General features: G+C 43.9%; 1 protein-coding gene across 3 annotated transcripts in view; it reads left to right on the top strand.

Annotated features, from left to right (window-relative positions):
- The window catches only part of MEGF11 (multiple EGF like domains 11), a 269,339-nt gene that overhangs the window by 200,443 nt on the left and 41,363 nt on the right, over positions 1-27,533 (top strand). For all 3 annotated transcript variants that reach the window (XM_027688734.1, XM_027688733.1, XM_027688735.1), the window contains 3 exons: positions 12,892-13,012; positions 14,532-14,695; positions 15,127-15,229. In XM_027688734.1, the coding sequence (XP_027544535.1) occupies positions 12,892-13,012; positions 14,532-14,695; positions 15,127-15,229 (388 nt within the window). The remainder of the gene's footprint in view (positions 1-12,891; positions 13,013-14,531; positions 14,696-15,126; positions 15,230-27,533) is intronic.

Here is a 27,533-nt window from a genome sequence, read left to right as displayed (position 1 = left end):
GTCCAATTAACTGGAGTATTACAGGCAGCAGGAATGGTTTGCCCAGCCTGGTTTCATGAATTACCCAAGTGCACGAGGAAGATGCATTTTCTTCTCCCTGGTTTCCCATTTGTGTTCATGACCCAACATCTCCAGCCCCTGGTGAAGGGTGAGGAGCAGGGGGAGAGAGCACAAGGAAGGGCACCCAGGTGGGTCTGAGAGTGGGCTGCAGCTGGCAGAGAATGAATTATTAATTAGTAATGAAAGTAAAACAAGTTGTGGAGCTACAAGAGCCTTGTTTGCCACACATTTCTGTCCTTAGTCCCCTGGTCTCTCCTACCCCACCGCAGGAACACTGACAGGTCTCCTGTGACACTTTACCTGGCAAAGGATGCTCAGGTGGGCTCGTGGACCTCAAACCCACATGATTCCCTCCCTGCATAACCAGATTAAAAGAACCATGGATCACATTCCCTAAAAGGAAAAGGATTTTGCCTCAACAAACACTGAATATTAAGCCAAGATGTGGAATTGATTCCCATGCTCCCGGCCTTTGAACTCTTTCCTGTTTGTTGGTTTTCCCTTTGTTTCCCCCAGTCATCCAGAAGTTTTAAGTAGAGTTAATTTTAAGAAGGTTGGGAATATCCTGCTGTAGCCCTGACTTAATTCCTCAGCTACCCTTGAAGTCAAGAAACATGGACAAGGGAAAGGCAGAGCCAGCCCAGGAGGACTGTCCCTGGTGATCCAAGAAGCAGCACAAGAGGGAAAGTCCCTGCTTGGATACAGGGAATAGTGAGATGCAGCAGAAGAAAAAGCAAAAAGACCTGGCAGATTCAAAGTGTTCTGAACAGATCTGAGAGGTTCATTTTGTCAAAGGCAACGAGAGGGAAATGCAGCCTCTTTGATAACAGGTATCAGTGTCAGTTTGAGGGCTGAGGGTGATGTGAAATACAGGGATATGGGAAATTCAACTAAAATAAGTGTAAAGAAATGGAAGCTGTTGCTGTGCCCTGGGAAACTGTGATGGGAGAAGTTAAAATCGTATCTATGTAGTATTTGAAAAGTGGACAAAGATAAAAATCCTAATAATTGGGAGACAGTCAGTCACAGCAGCACAACCAGGTCCTCTGCACTAACTGTGGCTGCATCCCAGGTACCTCTTTCCTGGTTTTGGTCTCTGAGGAATGCACCTTGCATTTTCTTGTGTCTTCTAGGTAGAGATAAGTCTGAAAGCTCATCTGATAATTTTTTAAGCTTACAAATTACTTCACAAGGGGATGTGGAACAAGAAGTGGATCTCAAGCAGGCAGGAAAACCCTCTCTGTTCCATACAGCCTGAGAGTGATCTGGGAAAATGTTCTCGAAATGAAGGAACTGCCACTTTCTCATTGGAGAGAAGTTTTTCTCTCAGCTGGGCAGGAAGTTGAAAGGCCTGAGTTTATTAAGAGAAATCAAAACATCTCATACCCAGTGTTTTGGTGCATTTCTCACATAAATGGAGCTGGTCAGGGATCTTTTATACCTATCAAAATTTTTGCATATTCACAGACCACATAAAAACTACCTCATAATATCGTTTCTCATTGATGACCTCTGAATTTTCTTACCCACTTGTCTATGCATACAAAACCCCATATTTATGTGTATGCAATGGCTGTACTTTTATTTTCTGTGGACCCTTGGGACTAATAACAACCTATAAATTTTTGCATCCCAAAGCTACTCCATCTGATCCAGGCCAGGTCAGTACAGACTGAGAATGATCTTCCTGGGCTGTGCAGTGGCTGCATGGAATGACTTGGTCTCAGTCCAGCTCCCTGTGGATCAGTGTGTCCATCACAAACCCCATTTCCGTCAGCAGCGACCAGCAAATTTCCTGGCACACAGAGGAGCCTTTTTACCATTTTCCCTTCATAAACCATTGCCTTTGGTCAAGCTTGGAGGCCTGGCTGTGTGATCCATTTTGAGGTCCCTGTAGGACTTTTTCTGAGGACAAAGGGCAGAGGTACTGAGAGCTTTTGGAGCAGCCCTTCATGGGCATTACGAGCCCCCCAGATTGTCCTGCTCCTTTCCCACGTGGCAGGTGAAGTGGGAAAAGTCAGTCCAACCTTGAGGTGGCCCTGCCACATGTCATCTAAGAAACAATGGGCATCACCTCAGTGCCAGGGAGCTGGATGTGGGCTAAACCCAGGATTTCAATAGCAGCTCACAAATGGATTCTTCTGGCTCTGCTGAATTACAGGAGAAAATATCCCCCATTCCGATCCCAACAGGGAAGATCATTATGGGGAGGCCACCTGTGTATTCCCAGGCTTTCAGAACAAGCTGCTCCCCTATTGATTTTGAAATCAGTGTTTTATATCAATTTTTTATGGGGTTTTTGTGTCAGTGCTGTCTGTTGGGCTTGGTGCTGTTCTCCCCCAGGGCTTCTCTTGACCAATTAGTCGTTTCCGCGGGAGCACCGGCAGCCACAGCCTTTGGGAGCCTGTGTTTTCCCAAACCCTGGCAGTGCTCCTGTCACACCTGGCTGCAGGAGCATAACAAAGGCTCTGCTCCCACCTCAGGGCATTTGTTGGATGCTTTTGAGCAGGTGAACTATTGTACCAGAGTATTTAACAAGGTCATGGGATGCAAGGGCACAGTGGTTCTCCCTCAGTTGTGGAAACCGCATCCCTGTCTTTGAATTCAATGGAACTTTTCAGAGCCTTTTATGAGCTATTCCATTTCATTTTCTTTGCTCACTCTCTTGTCAATGCACAAGCTCCAGAAATTGTCTGTGACAGCTCAAATTCTACTTTGTCAGCCCAAGTTTACCTGAGCACAGCTGCTGCCTTCGGTGGGATCCTCCCAGATACACAAGGGGGGAGTTTGCCTCAGTGTCTGCCTCTACTAATGAGAACTTATTCAGTCACACACAGAGTTTATAATTTGATAAGAACTCTGAGCAAGTCCCAGGTCTTCTCTTTCTTCTCATATTTACTTTTCCTGGGCTCTGCTGCAGTTTTATTTACCCGAGGAGCTCCAAAGTTTTCGTAAGTGGGTCCAAAGGAACCAACTTGGTACAGAAAGCCTGAAAGCCTCTGCCTTTGTTGCTGGTTGACATATTTCATGTGTTTTATCCTTAATTGGCAATGTGGCTGTGTCAAATTGCATTTCCGTTCCTGGAGCCTCATTCAGAACCAGTGGAGCTCAATATTCTGTTCAGACTGAGTTATTTGATCTGAATTTTGCAGAGGAATAAACTGCTTGCCAATAGCAGTGTCTCCTTTCATCTATTAGGCTTCAAAATGTGTATATCTTTATCCACACTATCTGTGGGTCCATGCATTAAAGTGTTGGTAGCTGGCTCTCCTGGTAGTTCAAACTGCAAACTGACTTCATTAAAACCACCTAAGGATAGGATGAAGTCACAGGTTAGTTTTGCATTTTAGTTCTTGTGCAACTATACTGTCAGTGGAAAATACTTTATCCTTTACAATCAGACACGTGGAAATGGAAAATCCTGCTTTTGTTTCCTTAGGCCAAAGAGCAGCTGAAATTTTACCAGATCTTGAACGTCTTGGCCATTGGAGTTTTGGATTTAGGAACATCTGAGAGAGCTTGAAGGGGATATCTCTTGTCTGCCTGGGTGTGCCTGCCAGGTTATTTACCAGCTTTTCAAAGGGTACATTGCAAAGCCCATTAGCTTAAAGTTGATAAAGTTGATGTGTTTTCTTCTTTAGATACTTTTTTTTTACTTTGATCATTGATTCCTGCTGTGTCCAGCACACGTAGCTTCTCCTGGACTCAGTCCATGGTCTGTGGGAGCACGAGTCAAAGTGTGCTCTGCTGGACTGATTTGAGACTGTGCTTGGACATTCTCCTCAATTGTACAGCACAGCTGTGGGAGAATTCTAACAGAAAGATTGCAAATAATGCAAAACTATTGGGATTGTCAGAATAGCAAATCTGGGGAAAGGTTCCTGTTGCTGAATGAATGGGTGTGTTGTAATTCAGTGTTTAAAAATGAAGAGTAATAAACTATGGGAAAATAGTGGTAGGTGAATACACAAAAGGTGAGTTCTAATTTAATTCCTGCCATTCAGGGAAGGAGATCAGGCAATCACTGTGTGGAGTTTTCTGAAAGACTCAAACCGTCAATGAGTCTGAAAAACCCAAATGAACCTGGAGTGCCTGACAGAATAGTTACAACGATCAGGGAGAGAATAAAACAGGATGGAAAACCCATTTTTGTGGTATTGTGTAAATCCATAGTATATCCAAATCTCAAATTATTGCACACAGCTTGCCTGATTCCTGCTTACAAAGGAGAGAATGGAAGGAGTGACAAGGATCATCTTTTATATGGAATGGCTTCTATAGAGAGTCACTTGATAAGGTAGAACTCGGCTCCGAAAGCAGATGGCAGAGGAGGATCCGATAGAGATCTGGGGAAGTGGGGATGGTGCAGAGAACATGGACAAGGAATGGTTATTTACTATTTCTAATAACACAGGAACAGGGGGCAGCCAATTAAATGATTGCACAGCAGGTTTGAAGACAAAGAGAGTGCTTTTCACGGAATGCGTAATTAAATTGTGAAATGGCCCCATAAAATGAGAATAAGAGAGTGGGATGGTTTTGCTTAGAAAAGGGGTCACCAAGGGTAGGTATGTGAGAGGTCTCTCACTCCACAGGGGAAGAGGAAGAAGGAAGGTTTGCCTGCTAGTTATCACAGTGTAGGAAGTTTCCCAATTAAAAATCAGGCAGTGGGTTTGAAGCAAGTAGATAAAGATGGTTTTTTCTCCTTTGTATTTATAATTAAACTGTGGATCTTCTTGCCAGAGGACGTCATAGAGGCCGAAGGAATAAATGATACCTTTTATTTCCTGTTTTAGCTACTGTCCTTTTTTGCAGAACTGTTCAGACTTGACAGCCAGAGCCCACATTTATTATTGCAAAAGAGTCAGGAGGCTACAGGTGTTCTACAAGGTGGATCTGGGACTGTACCACTCAGGCTGTGTGGACAGAGCAGAAACCATCTCTCATTTCCAGTCAAAGGTGCTTCCATAAGATAGCTGGGGCAGAATTGTCACAGTTCCCACAATGGTCTGAAGGACCCTGAAGTGCTACCCTGTGTTTCCAAATGGCTCAGGCTGCCCTTAGCCACTGATCTGTGCTGCCCAAATCCGGGAAAGGAAATGATGGAACTGCACACTGTGTTAAAATCTTTCCTTTGCCACAGTGGTAACCCCAATTCAGATGACTCCATTTAAAAAAGCAGAAGAAAACAGCTTTTTTTTTTTTTATCTTTGCCACTAGCATTCAAGTGCTGTGGTTCATTATTTTGCTGTGCTTAGCCAGCTTCTGTCCCCGACCTGGGGCACAAGTTGCTTGTTCAGGTGCGTCATGAAGAGCTCATGTACCAGGGATATCCTTCTCAGGGATATAAATACTTCCCACTGACTTGAAATAATGCACATGGTGCCTCAGCTGTTTGACTTTTTGGGACATTTAATTGTGATCTGGCCACGGGTTTTGGAGAATTTTAGAAAAGCAGCTGATCAAAGTTGACTGTAGTGACAGCAGTGGGCCCCACAGATGTTTGAGTCTTTACAGCTTTCCCAGGGTTAAGTTTAAAATATTCTGAGGGTTTGTTCCCTGCCCCATCTGTATAAATCTGCAGTGGCCCTATTCCAGGTTTAAATTGCTTTAACTAGGCAGGACTTGGTTATGCAGCTGGCCCCATACTGGACATTAGTAATCCCCCTGGTACAGAGATGATTGACCTGCCCTGATAATCTGCCTGTTTTACCCAGTCTAAATCCAATCCCCTATTTTTGGAGAGGTTCCTCCTGGATAAATGTGTTTTCTGGTATTCTATTAGGTGAAAAGTGCTGACTGTATAAAAAAAAATCTCGTTCAGAGGTTGATGATCATCTCTTTTGCTCTCCACACTACTTTCCTTCTGAATACATTTAATTATATGATGCTGTATTCATTGCCTTGCTGACACTAAAGGGCTCTGCAGTTAAGCCTAAATACTAAACCAGGCAGATATTCAAGTGCTGTAAAGTCAGTTCTAGATGTTTTTGCCAGCAAGAGTCCTGCACTGATTTACAGGAAGCAAGAGGGAGGGTGAGATCTCTTGCCTGCTTTCTTTATTGAATTCTCTTTCTTTCTTTTAATGCCCATATTTAGGTGACTTGAACGGTAGGAATGGATTGTTTTAATTGCAGATAACTGACTGGTATTGGGCATATTTTTAGTGCAAACTAGAAAACTGTTCCCTGGTGGTGAGGGGGATTATGGTGCTCAGAGAAATCCAGCTCAGGTTTGCTGACTTTTAGTATGCAAAATCCAATTTTTTTAATGAAGGTTTTATTTGTGTTTGTTTTCACTTGATTTCATGGAAGGGAAAAAAGACCTCCCAAAGCTTAAATTTGCAGCCTTTATTCATCAGTTTTATTGTGCCAGAGCACTATTCCTTTTGGCTTTATGGAGCATGTTGGAGTTCAGATGCTGGAGGGCAGGAGAGGGGTGAGATTCTGTGCACCCTCCGCTTCAGAGGGTGAATTCCCAGTGGATTCCCAGTGGGAGAACCTGGTCCTGGTTCTTCTGTGGCCTTACTGAAGGAGTAATATGTGTTACACCAGTAACAGCCTGTAACAGGCCACAGAAAATATATTTGGGTTCATAAAATAGGAACCCACAAAGTTCAACCAGATTTTGTACAGACAATTTGGGAAATAACAAACCACAGTTACTTTGTGGTGACTTTTACTCCTCTCACAGCCGTTGCTCCCAGCTTTGCTTTCCAAAACAAAAACTTAAGCCATTAAAATTAAATCAAATCGTATTTAATAATGTAAGTGCTTAAAATTGACATTATTTATAACATTTTTACTTACTACTTTCTTTATAACAAATGAAGTTTCCATTTTGTTTGTGTGTGTTTTGCTGAATATTTTTGATCAAACACTGAATTTAAGGATTAGTACTTGTACTAATTTTTTGAAACTTGGCACTTACCATGAAATGTACTATATGAATTAGCATATTAGCACAAATTCAGAGGTGAAATAAGATGCTGACATCCATTTTTAAAGGCTTGTAAATCCTTGTAAAGTTATGGGAAGCAAAGAGAGAAGTTCTGCTCATTCCCAAAGGTATCTGTGCTTGGTCCCTAGGGCATGTCCATGTTTTTCAGTGTGCCCAGAGCATGAGGTGCAGCTTTGCAGATGGCTCTTGGAGGGGTTTATGATTTCATGAAAGACTTTGGCATTCAGGCTACCAGTGGTTGTGTCTTTGGCTGAGTCATGAGCTGTAAAGTCACTTTTGAAGTATAAGAAAACTCTTTCCCGACCCTTCCACCTTACCCCATCTTTCCCATGAAAAGGCCAAAGGGAAAAGGAGTCTGCATAAGGTAATTTTAGATGTATATCAAATTCCAGCACAGCTCCATCACATCATGTTACATGTAAAGGAGCATTAGTCAGTGCTCAGTAACAGTGATCACCTGCCCACGGAACAGCCACGGGAACCTTCTCCAACCTTTTACTGCATTTTATCATTAGCACCAATAATAACCTCTGCAGGGAGTAATTAGTAACACCCAGAGGGGAAAGGAATTCTGCCAGAGGACATCATTATGTCTGGGGAACTAAAGATGCTGTGTAGTAAGGTCATGAATAAATGGTTTGAGTCCAGGGTGGAGGACAAGCGCGGTGCACGTACAGAGTTTTCCCGCTGCTGCTGAAGCTGCTGAAGAGCAGAGTCATTTCCACTGAACACCATTAAGGAAATTAGTTTGTTCTGACAGTTTGTGTTGCCGGATACCATATGTTTACCTTGAGGGAATGTTTGTGGAGAACCACTCTGGGTTAATTGTAAATGTCACAATTACATCAGTAAATATACAGAGGGGTGTCTGTGATCTGCATCGGTGCACAGGCACTGTGTCCCGGCACGCCGGCGTCCCACGGAACGTGTGTACATAGGAATAGATGCTCTCAGGTGCTAAATCCATACTGAGCAGCTTATCTGGGCTCACAGGCATCAGGTACAAACAGCCCCAGCCTTTGGTGTCTCTACTCTGTGTATTGTTGCACACAGAAGGCACTGCACCGTGCCCTTCTTCCCCTCCAGCGCCGAGCACCGAGCGTGGCTGTGCCAGGGGCTGCACCTCTGATTCACCTGCACAGACATACAGGGAGGGGCAGGGAGGGAATCACACACTGCTAAAAATCTCCCATTAGCTGGAGTCCCACTTCAGGTTACCAAAGGTTCCAGTATTTTGTCTTCCAGTGCTGTCAGTCCCCTCCCCAGTAATCTGCAGGAGTGGAGGATTTTCAGCACCTTGACAGATTAAACCTCAAGAGCAAACCTGTCACACAGGTCTTTGTCATGCAAACTTGAGGCCAAGTTCAATAACATCCTGTTACTCTTCTGCATTGCGGAAGCCTTGAAAAATTGATTTTCTGTTTTGCCACTGAGTTCAGTGGAACCAGGCTTTAGCCCTCCAAGGGAATTGTATTCCTGTAGATTGTAGCTGCTTCTGAAATCCTTAATTTCACATCCTTAAATAGTCAGACTTTGAGATAGATAGACCAGGTATGGGTGCAGACTTTGCTGGGTGTTGTTGACCATTGCTGGGTTATTAACTCCCCTATTGGTCTGCAGTGCTTTTTTTTTCCTCCTTTGAAAATGCATTTCAGAGATTGAAAGGCCTGATCCAAAATGTACAGGAATAAATACAAGTCTGTGTATTGATCACCAGAAAAAGATTTTAAAGGGAGTTGGTCGTTGTTTACAGCAGGAATGTACTTTAAACAGAAACAAGAAATGTAATCTGTTAGGGCAACATTAATCCAGGGAAAACACTTTCTGAAACGGCCAGAGCTTGTTAACACAGCAAACACCTAAGGCAGCACTGTGTCTTTAAGCTCTGCTAATATTGAACAATAATAATTTTGGTGGAAGAAAATCTTCCCCTCTCTCCCTGAACAGAAACAAGACATATTATTGACTGCCATTGGGAAAGATGAATGTGCTGGCCCTCAGAGTCTATTAATATTTGATGCTGATGGATGTGAGCTGGCAGCTGAGTTATTAATAGGGTTTGGTTCCTTGGACCTCACCCTCAATCCATAGGGGAGAATTAACCATAACACAAGGACTGGATGCCCAAACCTCTCGGGGTGCTGGGAAGGGCTGTGAGTAACAGCAACAAGGAGTGTTTCTGAAGTACTTACAGGCATGGAATGTCATAGGTGGGGCTGCTTACATCCCTGTCAACATTCATTCTGATTTAAAGGGGACTTTTTAGTCACCTTTAGGGTCACAGGATTGAGGTGCTCCCATCAGGTCTGGATTTCAAACAGAAAGAGGCTCCCTGAGCAGCAGTGGATTTGTGGGACACCCCATCCTTGGTGGCCCCTGCCATGCTGGAAGGTGTGTGATGCAGAGCAGGGGGCAGGAATGAGCTGCTCCACACCCAGCAGGGCATTTCCCAGAGCTGGCCCTGACCCCACATCCCATTGTTTTCCATCATTTATGTTAGATTTGACCCCTAAAACTAGAAATAATACATTGGATATATGTCAGGGGTAGGTTTTGATAGACTGGGCCTTCTAAGTGAAAACGATGAAGAAAATGAAGTGCTTTGGAAAGTTTGTGATGTCCATATGGGTCATTCTGAGTTGGATAATAGAGATGTAAAATATATGTTATTTATAGCTCAGTTTCTTAATACAACTTTAACATTTTTGGGGGTATATGTTTGATTGAATTAGCTACTCCTTCCTAGCAGGGATACCACATCCAGGCATTCACTGTCCTCATTAACCTCCCGATCTTAATAGAAAAAAAAGAGAATAATCAACATAAGGAGCACAGCTGTTGATTAATTTTACTAAATAGGATAGAAATATGAAGTGCCATATTGCAAGAGTGAAGATTCAATACAGCACATTTGAAATCAGTTTATTAGAATATGTAACTCATTAACAGCTGGATAGACTTGTACTGCAGCATTATCCACTTGGGCAGGTGGTGAGAGGGAGGGAGAATTTACATATCTTTAACAGTACCTGAATGCATTTAATTTCCGAGGTCATTCTCCCAAATCAAGTTCAAAATGTTAATAACAGGGTGTGCATTTATAATTAATAAAATCTTAGAGCCAGTGCTATAGTTCAAGTGCATTTTCCTCTTATGTAATTAAGAAGTTAAGTGTATTTGGCAGTTGTCACTCAGAGAGCTCTGAAGGTCTCGCTTGTCAAACCTGGGGATAGAAATCTCATTAAGCCAGGTATTTTTTTTTTCAGTTTAGGTTTGTTTGCAAAGTAAGTGTGTAGGTGGTGGGCAGCCAGAATGCCCAGCCTCTGTTAGTCCATAAAATAAAACACATTAAAGTAAATGCCAGAACTCAGAGCCGTGGTGAATAAAGATGGAAGAGCCTGATGTTCAGCTTGTAAGAATCACAGAATCATCTTTAAAGTTGGAAAAGACCTCTAAAGCCACCAAATCCAACTGTCAGCCCAGCACTACCACTGTGTTTACCACTAAACCATGTCCTCAAGTGCTACATCCACATGTTTTTTGAAGACTTCCAGGGATGGTGACTCCATCACTGCCCTGGGCAGCCTGTTCCACCCCTTTCTGTGAAGAAAGTGTTCCTAACATCTAATCTAAACCTCCCCTGGTGCACTTTGAGGCCACTTCCTCACCTTATTGTCCTGTCACTCACCTCACTACAACCTCCTTTCAGGGAGTTACATCCCTTTGCTTTGGGATGCCCGAAGTGTGTTTGACTACGGAAAACCACAGAATCCACCCCAGTTGGGCCCTCAGCCAGGAAGAACTGACCCCCAACAGGAGCTGCTCTGCAGTCACAGAACATCAGCTGAAGAATGGAAATCCACCTGCTGCCTCCACCCCTGGCCCAGGTGGTGTTTTAGAGGCAGCTGGATGTGGCACTTGGGGACACGGTTTAGGGGTTATTGATGGTTGGACTTGGTGGTCTTGAAGATCTCTTCCAACCTGGATGAGTCTGTGAGTCTCTGGTTGGTTAATCTGCTTCCCAAGGGGATATTTTAGCTCTGCATAACTCTGCTCCACTTTCCTTTTCAAAGGAATTTTTTTCTCCTTCTGGATCACTAGTTCAAACCCAGATAAGGTCAGTTGTCATAGAAATTATTGGCAGTACCAGCAGCCCTGTGTCGGACGTGGAATGAGTTGGGAGTTTCATTCACACACGGTCTTGGTCCCTAAGTGGCACTAATTGGCTGTCTAATTGTCACACACAGGAGAAAGGCAGAGGATTGATTAGGCGTGGAGGCTGAGTGCCCCTCTGCCAGCCTGGCTTCCTGGAGCTCATTCCATGGGCATGCTGGCAGGGTAATGAGGGGCAGCGTGCTTTGGATTCGCTGGCTGTCGAGGCAGCATCTTTTCCTGCCAGGCCTTTTCAGGGGAGCTTGTTTTACTCCACCAAGGTCAAAGATAGCATCTTTTACAAACACTGCCTTCGCTCAAAAGTCAGGGGCTTGCGGGATTTGCTTGTGAGCAGCACATATTTAACCATTTCCTTTGCTTCCCCCAAACCTGGAGTTTTTTGTAGAAAATAGGATGAGTCACAGTGGTGTGAGGCAGAACTGCTGCTGAAAGCATAGGGGGGTTTATGGTGCTCAGAAGTCTGTCCATATTTCCTTTTGCTGTCTCAGTGTCTGATGTGTGATGTACAGGCTCCTGGAGGTAACTTGCCACAACACAGGGAACCTGATGTGGCGTGCATTTATCTCCTGATATATGGATCCTCCTGTCAAACAGCAAAGCCTCTCACCTGCAAAAACACATTTTGACCAATGTCTTTTCCCCTGAGCTATGGTATAGGTCACACCATGCAATGTAGGTACTTTTTAACTTGGAGTAGGTTCTCTTTCTCTGACATAGAACTAAGTCATTAAAGAGTGACTCACTGAAGGAGTAAATTTAGGAGCTACTTTGTGATGTGAAAGGCAGGACTACACAAAGAATCAAAAATACCTTGTATATGCTAATGTGTGTAGGCCCAACCATGGCACTTAGTAAGTTTATAAAGGCTTAAACCTCAGTTAGTGAGGTTAAACCACAATTCCTTTAAACCTTATTGTGCTCGTATTTTAATTCCCTTGTTGTATCAGATGTACAGTATTGGTAAGAATTATGTCTCTCAACCACACAAGCTGATCAGTGCATGCAGTGTTACTAGAATGTAGTGTTGAAATATACTGTATTTCTGTAAAATGTAAGTATTTCCTCTCCTTTACCTCCCTTTCCCCACACCTGGAGCAGAAATAGGACAGGGCCCACGTGTTCTGCTGTGTGCCTCCTCTCTCTGACATACACATCCCTCCTGTTCAACCTTCTTCCTAAAGTCCCAATCTCATGCAAATTAATTGAAAACAAGTGCAGGTACCAGCTATGCATCAAAAAGCTCTGATGCACCTGCCATGTCGTTTTCCTCTCTGCCAGTCTGTGCAAGATGAGCATGCACGAGATCCTTTAGCTTTTTAACAACCCTGTTCTTGGAATATATTTCCCCAGAAATGCAGAGCAATCTTTGCACGGTTTCAGACTGTATATTTTGTGATTAGTGTTTCGTAAGTGATGTTTTGCTTAATGATCTAACATCTGTTCTAGGAGGTTTGTTTTTGTAACTTCCCCACCTCCCGCTGAACGAATGCCAGAAACTTGTCCCTTTCCTCCAAGTCAATCAAAGCACTAATTGCATCATAATCAGGGGAAGCAGCAGTGACTGCTCAAGTGCTGAAGACTCAGCAATCAACTCACAACTCTCTGCTCTCTGTGTGGAGAAAGGCTCCCTGTGCTGAGGTGGGAATTTCCTGCAATCCCGATTCCTTGAGCTGACTCTGGGGTTTTTTGGGTTTGCAGGGAGAGGACTGCACCATCACCTGCATGGCAGGAACCTACGGAACCAATTGCTCCTCAGTCTGTAACTGCAAGAACGACGGTGCCTGTTCCCCTGTGGATGGGCTGTGCTACTGCAAAGAAGGTAAACAAAATTTGGATTTAGCCATTGTTGGCAATTTGGCATCAGTGCTTCTCCCCTTTTGAAGTGGCACAGCTGTGCAGTCAGTAACCCCACTATTTTCTTGTCTGCCCAAGTATCCAAGCTCAACAGGGGCTTGACTGGATGTTTTGTTTCTGCCTTGAGCAGGGGCCAGACTTCCCTGCTCTGCTGCAGGAACAGGTCACAGAACTAAGTGTGTTGGCAGAGCCATAGCTCCTCTCCAGAGGAAATGCAAAGCAATGCCCAGATCATTGGGATGGTTTTCTTTATCCCTTTGCTGCCCTGTTTCTCTAGGATTGCAAAGCCCCTGTTCTCCTTCCCTGCCTGGAGTGGCACACTGGGCACAGGGGCAGAGGCAGCTTCCTGCCTGTCTTTCCTCCGTCCCATTGCTCTGTTCTGTGCCTGGCCATGTTTATCCTCACCAGACCCGGCCTGCCCATCTCAGCCTTGGGCTGGCCCCAGTCCTGCTGATCTGGGCTCCTGGCTGATCCCAGCTGCCAACCCCACGCTGGGACTGTGGGGTGGGCCCTGGGTCTCTGCCCTTGCTGCCACCCTCAGCTGCCCATCTCCCTGTGCCCTGACACAGGGACACCCCAGCCATGTGCAGGTGTCCTCTGTCCCCTGAGCCTGCAAGGGGTTTTTTGTCTGGGGAAACAAGAAGTCTTACCTGCTCCAGAGTCTCTCTGCAAGACTGACATCTTTTCTTCCCCCATATGTCCATAATTCCCTCACGTGCTTGGTGGTGAGCATAACCCATGTATCCATCCAGCAATCCCCTGAGAAATCTTGCACTGCTCCACAGCACGGTGTCTCTTATGTTCCCCCAGAATCCCAACATGAGCTATGCCTGTCTGACACACATAAGCCCTAAACCAGAAGTGAGGCAAATAACGATAAAATCTGGCATTTCAAACATGAATTAATGGATCACTGTAGAACCCCATTTAATGAGGGATTATAAACCATGAGTTACTGCTCAACTCCATTACATACAGCTGCAGTGTAATGAAAGTCATTGTGTGGCTGGTAGTTAAGATTTGAGCCTTAATGGCTAGAAATGATGGCCTTGGTCTTTTTTTAGGTGTAATAGCTGCTTTATATTAAATAGCATTGTCAAAAAAAAAAAAATAGGAGGCAAGAAACAGGCAGCATCAAATGGCAAGTTTCTTGCATCCCCAGGGGTCAGCAGGTCTGCAGCCTGACAGGCAGCACAGCCTCTCTTGTACTGCCCCAGCAGTTCCCAGAGAGGCACCAGAGACCTTCATCTGGTAAGAGCCAACACAGTGACACCTTCATCCATCCCTCCCTGCATGTACAGGTGCTGGGAGATGAAGCTGGGAGGTCATAAGAAAGGGTCAATCTTTGACCCCAAAACAGTCTTAATTTACACTAAGAAACCAGCCCTAGAATCACAGAGCTGCTGCTGCCTTTCTTGCTGTCTCTACCTCACTTTTTTTCATGAAAACATCCCAAATGCTCTTTGTCTCTCCTGTTTCTTTAGGTTGGCAAGGAGTGGATTGCTCTATTCCATGTTCAAGTGGAAGTTGGGGTCTGAACTGTAACCAGACGTGTTCCTGCACCAATGGAGCTGCCTGCAGGCCAGCAGATGGCTTCTGCCTCTGCTCCCCGGGATGGCAGGGGGAGTTCTGTGAGCAGCCCTGCCCTGTGAGTACCACTGGGGCAGTTCTATGCCCAGCCCTGCCCTGTGAGTACCACTGGGGTGCTCTTGCACCCCCTTCAAACCACAGCCCTGCTGAGCACAGAGTAGGGCAGCATCTCATTTTGCCTGGCGGTGTCTGAAGGAAGTCATGTGTAAATAACAGATTGGGGTTCTAGCAGCTGAGTGGATGTATTATACTTTGCATTATATTTTATCAGAGCTGTTGCTGTGTTATCTGCATTTTCTTGAGCATCATTTTTTAAAGTGATTCTTCATTTGGTTCTGTATAGAAACATTAGGCACTGAGTTTCTATCTTCTCTGTATGTTAATTTAAAAGATGCGACTCAGCATTAAGAGGGACATGATAGATGCTTTTGCACATTTCAGAACAAAAAACTGATTACTGAGAGGCTTTTTTTATTTATATTTTTGAAGGATGGGACATATGGTCTTAATTGCAGTGAGCGTTGTGACTGTAACCACGCCGATGGGTGTGACCCTGTCACTGGGTACTGCTGCTGCCTCGCAGGCTGGACAGGTAAAATTCAGAATTACCTTGGTAAACCTTGGGCCTTTGTTGATTTTGGGGGGTTTGTTGAGGTGTTTCGCTTTGCTGTTGCATGGTTTATAGCACTGGACTTGTGACTGGAAACTTTTAAATAATAGATTGAGACAAGATCAGCTGAACTCGCCCATATTTGAATCACTGGTGATGGTGACGATAATTGGCATTCATTAAATTTGTATTCAGATGAGTCGAAGATGGCTCCAAACCTGGAGCCAGATGTTAGCCTTCTGGAAGAGCATCCTCAGGAGGAATGCAGATCAGCTGGAAATCCTGCAGAGTTTTTCTCCTTGAACAGCCCTTTCCACGGGGGTGCAGCTGTGGTCCTGCAGATCCCAGGAACATCGTACCTGGGATGCAGATGGGGCTTTTCTGAATGCTAGGAGTCAATACAGCTGCTCCATCCTATAAAACTCAGATTTTTCCCCATTTTCCTATGCTTCTTGTCACACAGAAAGGCAGTTACAGGGAGCAGATCAGTGCTGCTGTGACAGAGCTCTCGTGGTGACACAGCGGCAGAGAGGAATATTCCGTGAAGTCGGAGAGTCCAGGCTGGAGATCTCAGTGCAATTAGACCTGCACTTGACTCCACACTGATGGTCTCTTTGCCAGCCCTTGACAGCTGACATAACAGCAGTGGGGGGCAAGTTATTGACCCAACCAGTATTTCACACTTAGCTGCCTAAAATGCTGGTTAATGTCCCTCTGCTCTCTGTCGAGGCCCTGGGGGGAGATAAAGTTCTGTTCTTGCCCATCACTGCAGAACCACCAGTGGCACTGACAGTCAAATTGCATTTATATTAACACCGAGTCATTCGGAAAATTTAATTGTTTTTCAAACAAGTAGCAAGCTGAAGGAATGTGTGGAGCAAGGCAGGATAGTCGGGCAGCCAGTGTTTGGGATCCTGTCACCTTTCCCCTTGGTTTATGCCTTAAAGCAATGCATGCCTTCTGTTTCTGGTGGAGAGGACACACACTCAGCTCCCAGCAGCATGAAGCAAAAGCAGTGAAATTATGCCCAGAACACACAATGGAAATAATCTTTTAAGAAGTAAATAAAATTGTAAAAATGGGGCGTTCTGCACATTGCTTACAACAAAGCTACTTTTTAAGGATACTGGGCCTGCGTTGAAAAGGGCATTTTTCCTCCAAGAAAATCTGTTTTATCATCTCACTAGTATCCCCTCCTCCATCCCCTTGCCTTCCTCGCTGGCTGGAGTGCATTCATCTCTCTTTGCCATCAATATATCCATCTATCAGGCTTTACAACTCTCCTGTGCATTATTGATGATCAGCAGAGAAACAGCTGGTGGGCTTTTCCTGTAGCCATTGTGAGTTTCTTCAAGGGAGAAAATGGTTTTTAGAAGTACAATAAATTGAAGAGAGATATTTATACACACTTATTCGTAAAGTTTATTACACATCCTTCTGGATGTAGCAATCCAGAGGAAACTGCAGGAAATGAACTTTGCAGGCTGTGCAGACTGGAAGTGTGGCTTTTTCTCGAAGGCATTTGCAACAAATACTTTGTGCTTCCTCCCGTGCACATCTGTAAATGAACTTCACCTGCAGATACTAATTACTCTAAGTAAAGGTAAAAGTAATTTCTGATGTCCTTCTTTTAATTTCCATATTGGGCAAGATAAATGTGTATTACCTTGCAGGGGATTAGCTGCAGCCTAAGCACTTTATCCTTCAATCTGCCCCTGCAGTTCTGGAACTCCTTCTTCAGAATCACATTTCAGGGAGGAAAATATTATGTTCATATCCAAGACCAAGTTGGAGTTGAGACGTTGACAGGGCCGTGTAAGGTGGAAATGTTGATAGACAGAGCCAACATGTGTTTAGTCAATTCTCCTTCCAATGTTTTTTCCACTTGGCTTAGCACCAGACACAAGGATACATTCTGCTCATACTAGTTTGAAAGTATGTAATTTAAGAAACTCTTCAGCTAGATAATTATATTTTCATATTAAGGAGTGTGGCATCAGTGAAAGATTAATCTTATCTGCAGTTGTTGTGAACTGGGCCATGATGTGTATTGCAGTGCATTTTATAAATATGAGGTGATAAATAATTCAGGCTGAAATTTTTGCTTTCTGGATTTGGTACTAATTAGGCATGGCCTGAAAAAGATCAGAAAAGTTCGGGATCATGGAACATCTGAAGGCTTTCCTGCCCACTCACACCAGACACAGAATTCACGTGGCTTTCTGATCCTAATAGCCACAAAACTTCATCTGAAACCAGCATATTCTGTGTGTTCATCCCAGACGTGGGTCTCCCTCTTGATGTCGGTGTTTTATGTAAAGATCAAGGGGAAGATTGAACCCATTTTCTTTAAAGAGGTTTCAAGATGTTCCTCATATAAACCTTCAGGGACTGATGGATGGTAAGGGAATGGAGGAGGACTGGGAGAGGAAGGAAGGAGGCCTGTCAAGAGGAGCACACAATGTAAGTTAATAGCAGTCTGACATCCTTTTATGATGTCATGACTGCCACCCATCAAGACTCTTATTGAGGACAGTGACCTTCTGTGGGTACCAGCTGGGGAAGGTAATTTTCAGGAGCTGAGTGTACCTGGCAGATGGGAAGATGATGAAGAGATTCCCACATATCAACCAGGAGATCACAAAGCTGTGCAAGGCAGCTGGATGCATAAATAAGCACACTGGCAACAAGCTGCTCCGAGATGTGCATATTCCCTTTCCATTGAGTTCCGTGGGGAATTGCATGTGTGCAGCCAAAGGCAGGAGTTAGATCAGATCTAGAGATGATTGAACCCTGGTGCTATTGCTGAAAATTACCCAGCCAAGCACACAGGCACATGGAATCACAAATGCCTTCGGAGGAAGCAGAACAAGCAGGACGTTTGTGCTTAAAAGTCAAAAAACACATTGGATAAAGGCTCTCATGTGGTGCAAAGTAAAACTTATTCAAATGTTGGCCAAAATCAGATCTGTGACATCTGTGACCTGATGCAGAGGTGAGTTCCCTCCACATGAAGGAAATGTGGGATGCAGTTAACACCAAGGGCTCGGCCTTGCACTGGATGGAGTTCTCCAGCTTGCACCAGCACTGCATCCACATAACCTCACCTGTACAAACAGTACCCTGGAAACCCAAAGGAGAGATGATCATATCTACTGCTGATTCAAAAAGGAGAAGTGTAGCCTGCAAAGGATCAAGTCTTGACTGTTTTCTAAGGATTAATAAGGGTCTCTGGCTCCTGCTCTGCCGTGCATTTTATACACAGACACTTCAGTGCTTGCAGCTCTGTGTGTGCACAGGTACCTTAGAGCTCCCAGCATACCAGTCATTTGTGGAAGAGGTGTTATTTTGTGTACATTTAGGTTAGAACGAAAATGCTTGAAGTTGGAGTGCTTGGGTGCTAATTGCATTTGGTTAATTAGGGATCCTGCACACACGGAATGCGTAGAGGGAATGGAAGCACAGAAACACCCTGTGGTGGAGCAGCTCCTGGAACCCCTTTGCAAGCAAACAGGTCCTGGAGGAGCAGGGAACAATCTCATCTTTCCCGGGTGCAGCCTCCTCTCCTGGGTGCTCAGTGACAAAGTTAAGGTCATAAATATCAATTAGTCTCCTCTTACTTAATAAATAACTTGAAGCTGTACAGAAAAGGACCAGCTGCCCTGGTGGCCTTGCGGGTTGAGCAGAGAGGACGTGGATGACAAAGTTCCTGTGGTGGGTGCAAAGCTGGTGGCCCTGGATGTGACAGCTCCAGCCAAGCCACGTGGGGTTTGCAGGATGAGCTGCAAATCCCCTCGGGCTGGTCCTCCCTCCTCGGGGGGGCTGCTGGCAGCGTGTTTTGTGCCAGAAACAGCTTTCTCAGGTACCAGCTGGTTAAAATCACGTAGCCTTCAGCTGGTTCACTCAGTACAAACCTCAATAATTAGCTTAGTCATGGCTGCTGGCCTGGCTTTTAATTTCTGGAGGTGTTTCCTTTGTGCTTGACCCCAGGCAGGTGAGGGCTCTCTGGGAGGCCAGACCCAGCCAGTGCCTGTCCTGCCTCCAAGACCTGGGTCTGTCCTCTTCCCAGTCAGACATCCTGCTCCCAGACAGGTTACAGAAGGAAAGCCACATGCCTGGGCTGCTCTTCACACCGAGCTCTGCTCCTCCCTCTGATGAGTCTGTGCTTCAGGTTAATTGGGGCAAGTGTGTCTTTTGTAACCTTTCAGCTGTTACAGGGGGATTAAATAACCAGCGATCTGCAGGGGGATACGTTCGTGCCTCTAAATGTTAAGGTCAGTTAAAATCCTGTTTATCTGAATTCCTTTAATCTGAAATGCTGTCTTATCTGCAGCTTGTTCTGCCTCTCCCTTTTTGTCTGGCGCTCTGGTTTTGCAGATGCTATCTCAGTTATCCACTGAGCTGGTTAATCAGAGGCTTCTCTCAATAGGCAAAGCCAAAGTTTATTCAGTTTATTTTGACATCCCAAAGATGTGTGGGGAAAACGGAGTGCTGCTGTGAGATGGAAAACATAAAAGGGTGCATCCCATAGTTAATTATAAAAGAAGCCCTCATAGATTTTCCTTAATTAATCAGGATGGCAAACACAGGTATGGAAATGATCTGTGCTGAGGAACAAACATCTTGTTATTGCCTTGGTGCTTTTCACCTTCAGGCTTCATTCTTGTCTCATAAGAGCAGCCTCCCCCTTTGCTGCTACATACAGGAAGTCAAAATACATATTTCCCTGTCCTTTACAACCTCGATAACTTCCATACATTGCCAGCAACACAAACCCTAATTGTCTCTTATCATGTCCAGATCTGTAGCCCAGTAGTTGTGGGAGTCTGGAGTTGTAGGATTTCCACGTGTGGTGGTCTGAGGGAGTTAATGAGGTCACCAGTGTCACTGGTCACAGGTCAGGTGAGCTCTGAGGGAGGATGTGGCTGGGAGCATTTGCAGGCTGCCAGTGACATCTGCACTGTCACTCAAACACAGAAACATGTTTCTTCCCTCCTGTGGACACATTAATTCAGGAAAACTGATAAGCCTGTTACTCAAGGGAAGGCCTTTTTGAATTTTAAAGAAACAGTGGCCACTTTGACGGGGAGCTCTAAGGTATTTTTAACTTCACTTTCTCGGAGTTCTTTGCAAGAAGGTGAAAAACCTTTGAAATTAAAAAAAACCCCACAACCCTTTTCATAAAATGCATTTTGTTTGTACTAATAGGACTTTTCTTCCATTGCAGCAGTATCCAATTTATAATTTTAGGGCCAGATTCTGTCCTCAGCTGAAGCCCAAATAATTCTCTTGTCAGTAATAGATCAACCCCACGAGCATGTTGATATAATTGGGAGCTGACTTTTCCATGCATATTTAAAGCCAGAAAAGAATCTAGGGCTTGTTTCATGCACCTCCAGGTTTTTAGCTGAAGATCCACAGTATTTTAGAATTCACAGTGTCGTGGGTTGGCTTTTTTTTTTTTTTTTAACATCAGACTGTTTCATACCATTGGTTTGCAACACAGAGCCTAAAATATCAGAATGGGGCAATAGTAAGTTCCTATTAAACGTGCATTTTCTAGATGTCTAATCCCATTATCTGCACCTTATTTTGCATTTATCACTTTTGGCAGTCTTATCCCAGGTTTTTAAATTAATAATTTATTTCTGTGATTATTCTGTATCCTTACATTAGCTTTAAACAGACAGGAAAACTAGAAATTTCCAGAGTCAGTCTAAAATGGTGCATTTTAGCCTCTCTTCTGGCCTCTGCCTTTCTAATGTGGGAATCTTTTCCATGTGAAAAGGTGTGCTTACTCTCTGGATTCGACAAGTGCCCTTTAGTCTATGAATGTAAGATAAGCTTATTAGAAATTAGCTTTAATTTTTCATTGACTTAATTTCAAGTGAGTTGATAAGATTTTAATGTCAGGCTGTGCTTAAAAATTCTCTCTTTGACAGGAACCTTTAAGGATGGTTCCTGCTGATACAGGGCTAATTTTCAAAAATGTGAATTATGAAGTTATATCAAAGACTTCATTGATGTCCTGACATTAATTATGTCTGTGTCTTCCCTGGCAGGTATCTGGGGGGCTCCTGGTTCTCATCTGAGTGAGGTTTGGTTGTGTTTGTCCTGTGCCAGATTTTGTATGTATTTCACCTTTTGTGAAATCAGTTGGATTTTTGCCACTCATTCAGTGGGAGTTGGATCAGACCCTTAGACTATAATTAGCATCTGCAGTAAGGCTACTGCTAAACTTCAGCATGTATGCAAATCATTGCAGTATTAGTCTTACAAACACGGAAGATATACAAGTTCACCTATCTTTATATTTATTTTTAGGTTTAGTTTTGCTTATTAAAGGACAGCTTTTAAATTTATGAGGAAAGACATGGCTTGGATGGCATCCTGGATGATGCTAATTTAATGGGTTCTAAAAACATCAAACTCCATTCTAGAGGTACCCAACCCATTTTCCATTTTAATATGGAGCCATTCTATATCTAAGCTTGGCTGTGTGTACAGTAGTCACCTATAAATAAATGTGGGTGAGAAACGGTGAAAAATTATTTGTGCACGTTTCAGCAGGCTAAATCCTGGATGTTTGACATGCTGTGTGTGGAAGGAGAAAAGGAAGGATCACTCAGTAAACAGCCTGCAAGCTAAAATGGGGTGTACATAAATATATACATAAATATAATATATAGTGGAGACTATTGACGAGAACATGTAGTGACAGGACAAGAGGGAATGGCTTCAGACTGACAGAGTAGGGTTAGATGGGATATTAGAAAAATAGAAACATTCTTTATACCCTCCTCTTCCCTGTGAGGGAGATGAGGCTCTGTCACAGTTGCCCAGAGAAGCTGTAGCTGCCCCATCCCTGGAAGTGTCCAAGGCCAGGTTGGACGGGGCTTGGAGCAACCTGGGCTAGTGGAAGGTGTCCCTGCCCATGGCAGGGGGTGGAATGAGATGAGCTTTAATGTCCCTTCCCACCCAAACCAGTCTGGAATTCTATGATTCTATTTTTTATACATATCTATATCTGTATATATATGTATATCTATATATATAGATAGATATGATTTTGGTGAAAGAGTTTGCAGTGAGAAGCGTTGTAAACACCTTCCTCCCTGTTCTACACCAAGGAGAAAAAGTTGAATTTCAGTCAATGTTATTAACATAAAAGTCTTTGGTTGTACCCCAGCTCTTGTTAAGCTGCTCTTCCCTCATGGCCCAGGGGCTGGAACATTTTTGGCTGGGAAAAAAACGCAGTTTTTGCCACTTACAAGTTCCTCTCTCCTGTTTACCTGCTGATGGTCTGCTTGGATCTTTCCCAAGTTTCTCTTCCCAGTCCTGAAACTGTGTCCAGTGTTTGAGGAGTAGGAAGGAATCACTCTAAAGGGCTGCATGAGCTTAACTCCTTTTAGCACCATTTTCTTCAGGTCTGCCCTTTTTGCTCATGGAAACCCTTCTTCCTTCTGTAGTGCACCCTGGAGAATACCCTGGAGCAACGGGAACCACATCATCCTTAATTTTAGCAAACATTTTGACTTACCTCATTTCTTGTGAGGTAGGTCTCTTGCCTCAAAAGCTTTTATTGCATAAATTCCCCGGGTTGGGTGATTCATATCTGGAGATTTCTCTAGATAATTAAAAATAGGGGTAGGATTAGAGCTCCACAGAGGTGCATTAGGCTCTGAGTATATTACTGGCAGAAAAACACTTACATTAATGGATGCATAAATCGCCCATGCAAAGATGAGAGAAGGGACAAGTTAGAATTTTTCACTGGCTACAGGGAAAGGCTTATTCTTCATTATTTAGGACCAGATCACAGAGCTTCCATTTAGACTGATGGGCTGTTACACTCAGGAGCTGCCCCTGCGAAGCCCAGGGGTGAAGGATGCCTGGTGAGGGAAGGAAGGGCTCCATGGCACCAATGTGGGGGAAAAAATCAGTTAAAAAAGCATTTGAGAACACCACTGAAGTTCACAGATAATGTGAGTGTGGCTACTGTTATCTCTGTTGAGCAGTTTCACTATATAAAAACAAAAATAGCTTATTTGCAGACTGGATGAGCAGCCATCAATTCTTAATGTTTCCATTTAATTTTATGAGAGATCCCTTTATGTTTTCTTCTATCTGCTGCCCTCCCCACACTGATTTTCTCATTCTTCAGCATTCTTAAATGCTGAGCTGTCAGGAATTGAGCTGTGGTGCTTCTGACTGGATCTCAGTCAAATACTTCAGGGTTTGCCTCAGGTAGGAATAAATATAAAGACGCAAAAAGTGATGGAAAAGCATCAAGAATTCTTTGTGAACTCTTCTTCGTGCACTGTCATAACACCCCTGAGCAGCTGATCCACGGCTTGGACAGGTCTTTCTTTATGTTCTTATTGCATTTTCTACTACCTTTGATAGACTCAAGCAGCAAAATAGGAACGCACATGGATCTAATCTCAAATACAAAGCTGATTTAAATAGAATTGATAGGGACAACATAAGTGTAACAGCAATAAGTGCTGGGGAAAGAGAAGAGAATCAGGTTAAAGGATCAAAGATCAAAGATCCCAGCCAAGCGTGACTCACCAAACTCAGGCCTCCACAGCATTGCCTGCAAAATCCAGTGCCTATTTTTGCATAAAAAGCAGTTCTTTCCAAAGCTATTCAAATGCCAGAAATAAGAGATTATTATGACTTCATGTCATGTTGAAAGACAGGTGGAGGAGAGCACAATGTTTGTGTTGGATTCAAACGTCTGCTGAAATTGTTCCTGTCATTCCTAATTGATGTTGCATCTGTCTTTACATTGGGACTATTGAGGGGAAAGAAAAAAAAAGCTGAAGATCTTATTCAGAGAAATAATTACAGTTATACACTGGTAGATGTAAAATTAAAGTACATGGGGGGAAGGGAGTTACATCCTATAATTCATCAAATTCCTCCGTCCCTGAAAAATAATTAGATGCTGGGTAGCACACAGGCACTGCTGCAGAGGCTACTGTCAGGGGGATAGCAGTGGTCAAAAATAGGCCACTGGTTCTCATTTATTCCGTCCATTTTTGCTCTTCTATTGTGTTTGGAGTATTAGTTTCCAACTATCCAGAGACACAGCACAGAAACAATGGCAGGCTTTATTAAGAGCCAGAGACGTAATCCCCAGGCACGAGTGCAATTGCAGAAGTAAGCTGGAGAGGGGAAAAAGGGAGTTTTACTTATATCTGCCTTTCAGGAATTTCACCCTCCAAAGTCCTTCAGTGTGATGTAGTTACAGGCAGCACTAAATCTGCATTAGTTTGACAAACTTTCTTGAAGCCACTGAAGATTATTAATGGAAGCAGCCTATGAAGGAGATCTTCAATAGGTGCCTCACATCCCACTTGTATGGCCTGGAGGGGGTTTTTTTCCTTTTTCTTGCTCCTTTTCCTGATGGTTGTATGGATGTTTAGCTTAATCCATCCCAGCCTGATCGTTAAATTTTAATGCAAAGAACCAACTTCATCTGGTAAAAATTGAAGCTGCTCCATGAAAACCAGTGACATTGAGGCACCAGACACCCCCCTCTCTGGCCACTCTGCACCAGAGCTGAGCTGTAATACATGATTTATGTTATTGGGATAAAACATTTGTCACTGATGGGTTTCCATCAGGCAGTGCTGTTGCCAGACACTAGGTTGATCCAAGGGCTGGAGCCCCTCTGCTCTGGAGCCAGGCTGGGAGAAGAGAATACTCTGTGAGACCTTAGAGCCCCTTCCAGTGCCTAAAGGGGCTCCAGGAGAGCTGGAGAGGGACTTGGGACAAGGGATGGAAGGACAGGACACAGGGAATGGCTTCCAACTGCCAGAGGGCAGGGTTAGATGGGATATTGGGAAGCAATTCTTCCCTGTGAGGGTGGGGAGGCCCTGGCACAGGTTGCCCAAAGAAGCTGTGGCTGCCCCATCCCTGGAAGTGTCCAAGGCCAGGTTGGATGGGGCTTGGAGCAACCTGGGCTAGTGGAAGGTGTCCCTGCCCATGGCAGGGGTGGAACAAAACAACCTTTAAGGTCCCATCCAACCCAAACCATTCTGGGATTCTTTTCCTCCCCTACCTCTCTCCCTGCTGCTGTCCTTTATCAAGATGCCAATTACAATTCCACACTGGGAGATTCCTGCACAACCCACTGGCTTCCCCTGTGGGAAATCTGGGATGGAGTTACACCAGACACTCCCTGTGTCCCAGACAGCAGCTGCTTGGCCACTTGGTGGTAAACTGTCCTGGTAGTAAAGTGTCTCCTGTAAGGAGAAAGGCCTTGGAAGAGCTGTCCCATGTAGCTGCCCCTGAGAACAGGGCAGCTGTGACTGCTCTGCTGGGTTCAGTTCAGCCCATGTTGTGTTTTCCACAGCACTTCAGGCCCTTAGGGCTGGTTTTCCTTCCCACTGTGTGTGCAGAGGAGGTTGGTGTGGGGAAGGGGGAGCGAAGCCACTGCTGGGACTGTCAGCTAAATGCCATGTACAAAGCAGTCCAGAGGACAGCAGTGGGAATCCCACTGGAGAGCAGCCAGTGTTTGCAGAAATCCAATACCCCAAATCCACACCGGGACAGGGAGGGTTTGTGGCTGCTGTGTCACGGACTGAGTTAAAGCCACAGTGGACTCTGCTCTTCCCTGAGCTCTGCCTTACTGCAAGAGTGCAAAGCCTTTGCCCACATCCAGTGGATAACTACAATATTATATAAGTTATGTGAATTTCAGTTACAATTCACTCCCAGAACATTGTTTAAGAAGGTCTTGGAAGTGTAATTTTATACCAGTGTCTGCAATTGTGAACCACAGCCTCAGGCTGGAAGATAATTCCCTGGTATCCAGGCAATGGAGTTTATGTATAGAACTGCTTCCTGCAGCTTCAAGGACTTCTTCTTCTGATAGTTGTCTTTCTAATTTCTGTGTCATTGCTTGTGAAACCAGGATTTTGTTCATAAATTAGGAACCCGTGGTTTTAAGGCGAGATAATACAGAGGTGTGTCAACTTCAGCAGCTTTTATAGTTCTGGAAATTGAAAACTAATTGCTTATCAGAAATGTTCATCAGCAAGGCCCAAAGTAAATATTGAAGTTTTACTTTACAGAGGGTTCCTGCTTCACTGACTCCAACTGTAAAGTAGCTGGGAGGGACTCCCCCTTCATGCACTGCCAGGATAGGGAATTGTGAAATTAAGGTGCTTCTTCTAGCACAGTTCTATAAGACATACATGTCCAGGTGCAGTTTTAACTTCTCATTTACATTTGCAATTCAGTGTGGGGGGGAGCCTCCAAAAAGAAAATCTTCCATGAGAATTAACTTGGAGTAATATAAAGTAATAAAAACTGATTGCAGCCCCATCTCTTCTGGTTGTCTTCTGGAGATGCATAAATAAATAAGTGCTGTAATGGGTGTCAGTGGCTTCTAGAAGGTTTTCTTTTCTCCCTTTACATTTCCTTACAACAATCAGCTCCACAATGACTCATTCCCTTCTTAGGAGTGGGAAGACATCCCTCATTACTCATTACTAAAGGAAGGACTTTGCTGCTGCACGGAACAGCCCTGGCATTTTAATTCGGGTTCCTTCCATGAGAAAGGAGCCAGTGTCATTCTTCCCCAAACTTTGTCAAAAAGAAACAAGAAATAATGCTGTTTAATTGTCCCAGTTTATAAATAGCCCATTCACAGTGACAGAATTGTAATTTTAGTGCTGCAGTCGGGAGGAAAAATACACATTTTTCTACATTTGTGCCTGAATTTCATTGCTGGGAGCTCATGCTGAGACGCTCAAAGCTATAAATGATCATATATGTGTATTTATAAATACAAAATGCATTTATTTATTTACAATTTATTGTCTGACTTTTTAATTACAGAGCACTGTAGATATATTACATAAATGCACACACAAAGCATTTGTTGTTTAAGTAATCCAAGGATATATTTGATTTCAAACTGAGCAGGGAAGACTGTTTAAAATAATTGTTTTTCTTGATTTTACTAATACAAATGTTCCTTGTCTCTTTTTGCACTCCCCTTTTTCAGATTTATTTACTTAGATAGGAAGGAATTGAGCTTGTATTAAGTTTTTACTGTATTTTAATGTGGTTTTTATTAAGCTCTACAGCATGGACCCTGCCTCTTTATAAATAAAGCTATGATCATGTATTACTAGAAACCACATTTCAAACTGTACTTTTGCCAGACTTGGTTAAGATTTTCTAGGAAGGGACATTATAATTGTGTGATTAATCTTCAGAAAAGGGAAATTTTGGCTCTGCAGTATTTCTTACTGTATTAACTTCA

Source organism: Neopelma chrysocephalum, unplaced genomic scaffold, assembly GCF_003984885.1.
Source record: "Neopelma chrysocephalum unplaced genomic scaffold, ASM398488v2 Primary Assembly neopelma1_75, whole genome shotgun sequence".
Classification (NCBI taxonomy): domain Eukaryota; kingdom Metazoa; phylum Chordata; class Aves; order Passeriformes; family Pipridae; genus Neopelma; species Neopelma chrysocephalum.
This window is presented reverse-complemented; position numbering and strand designations above follow the sequence as displayed.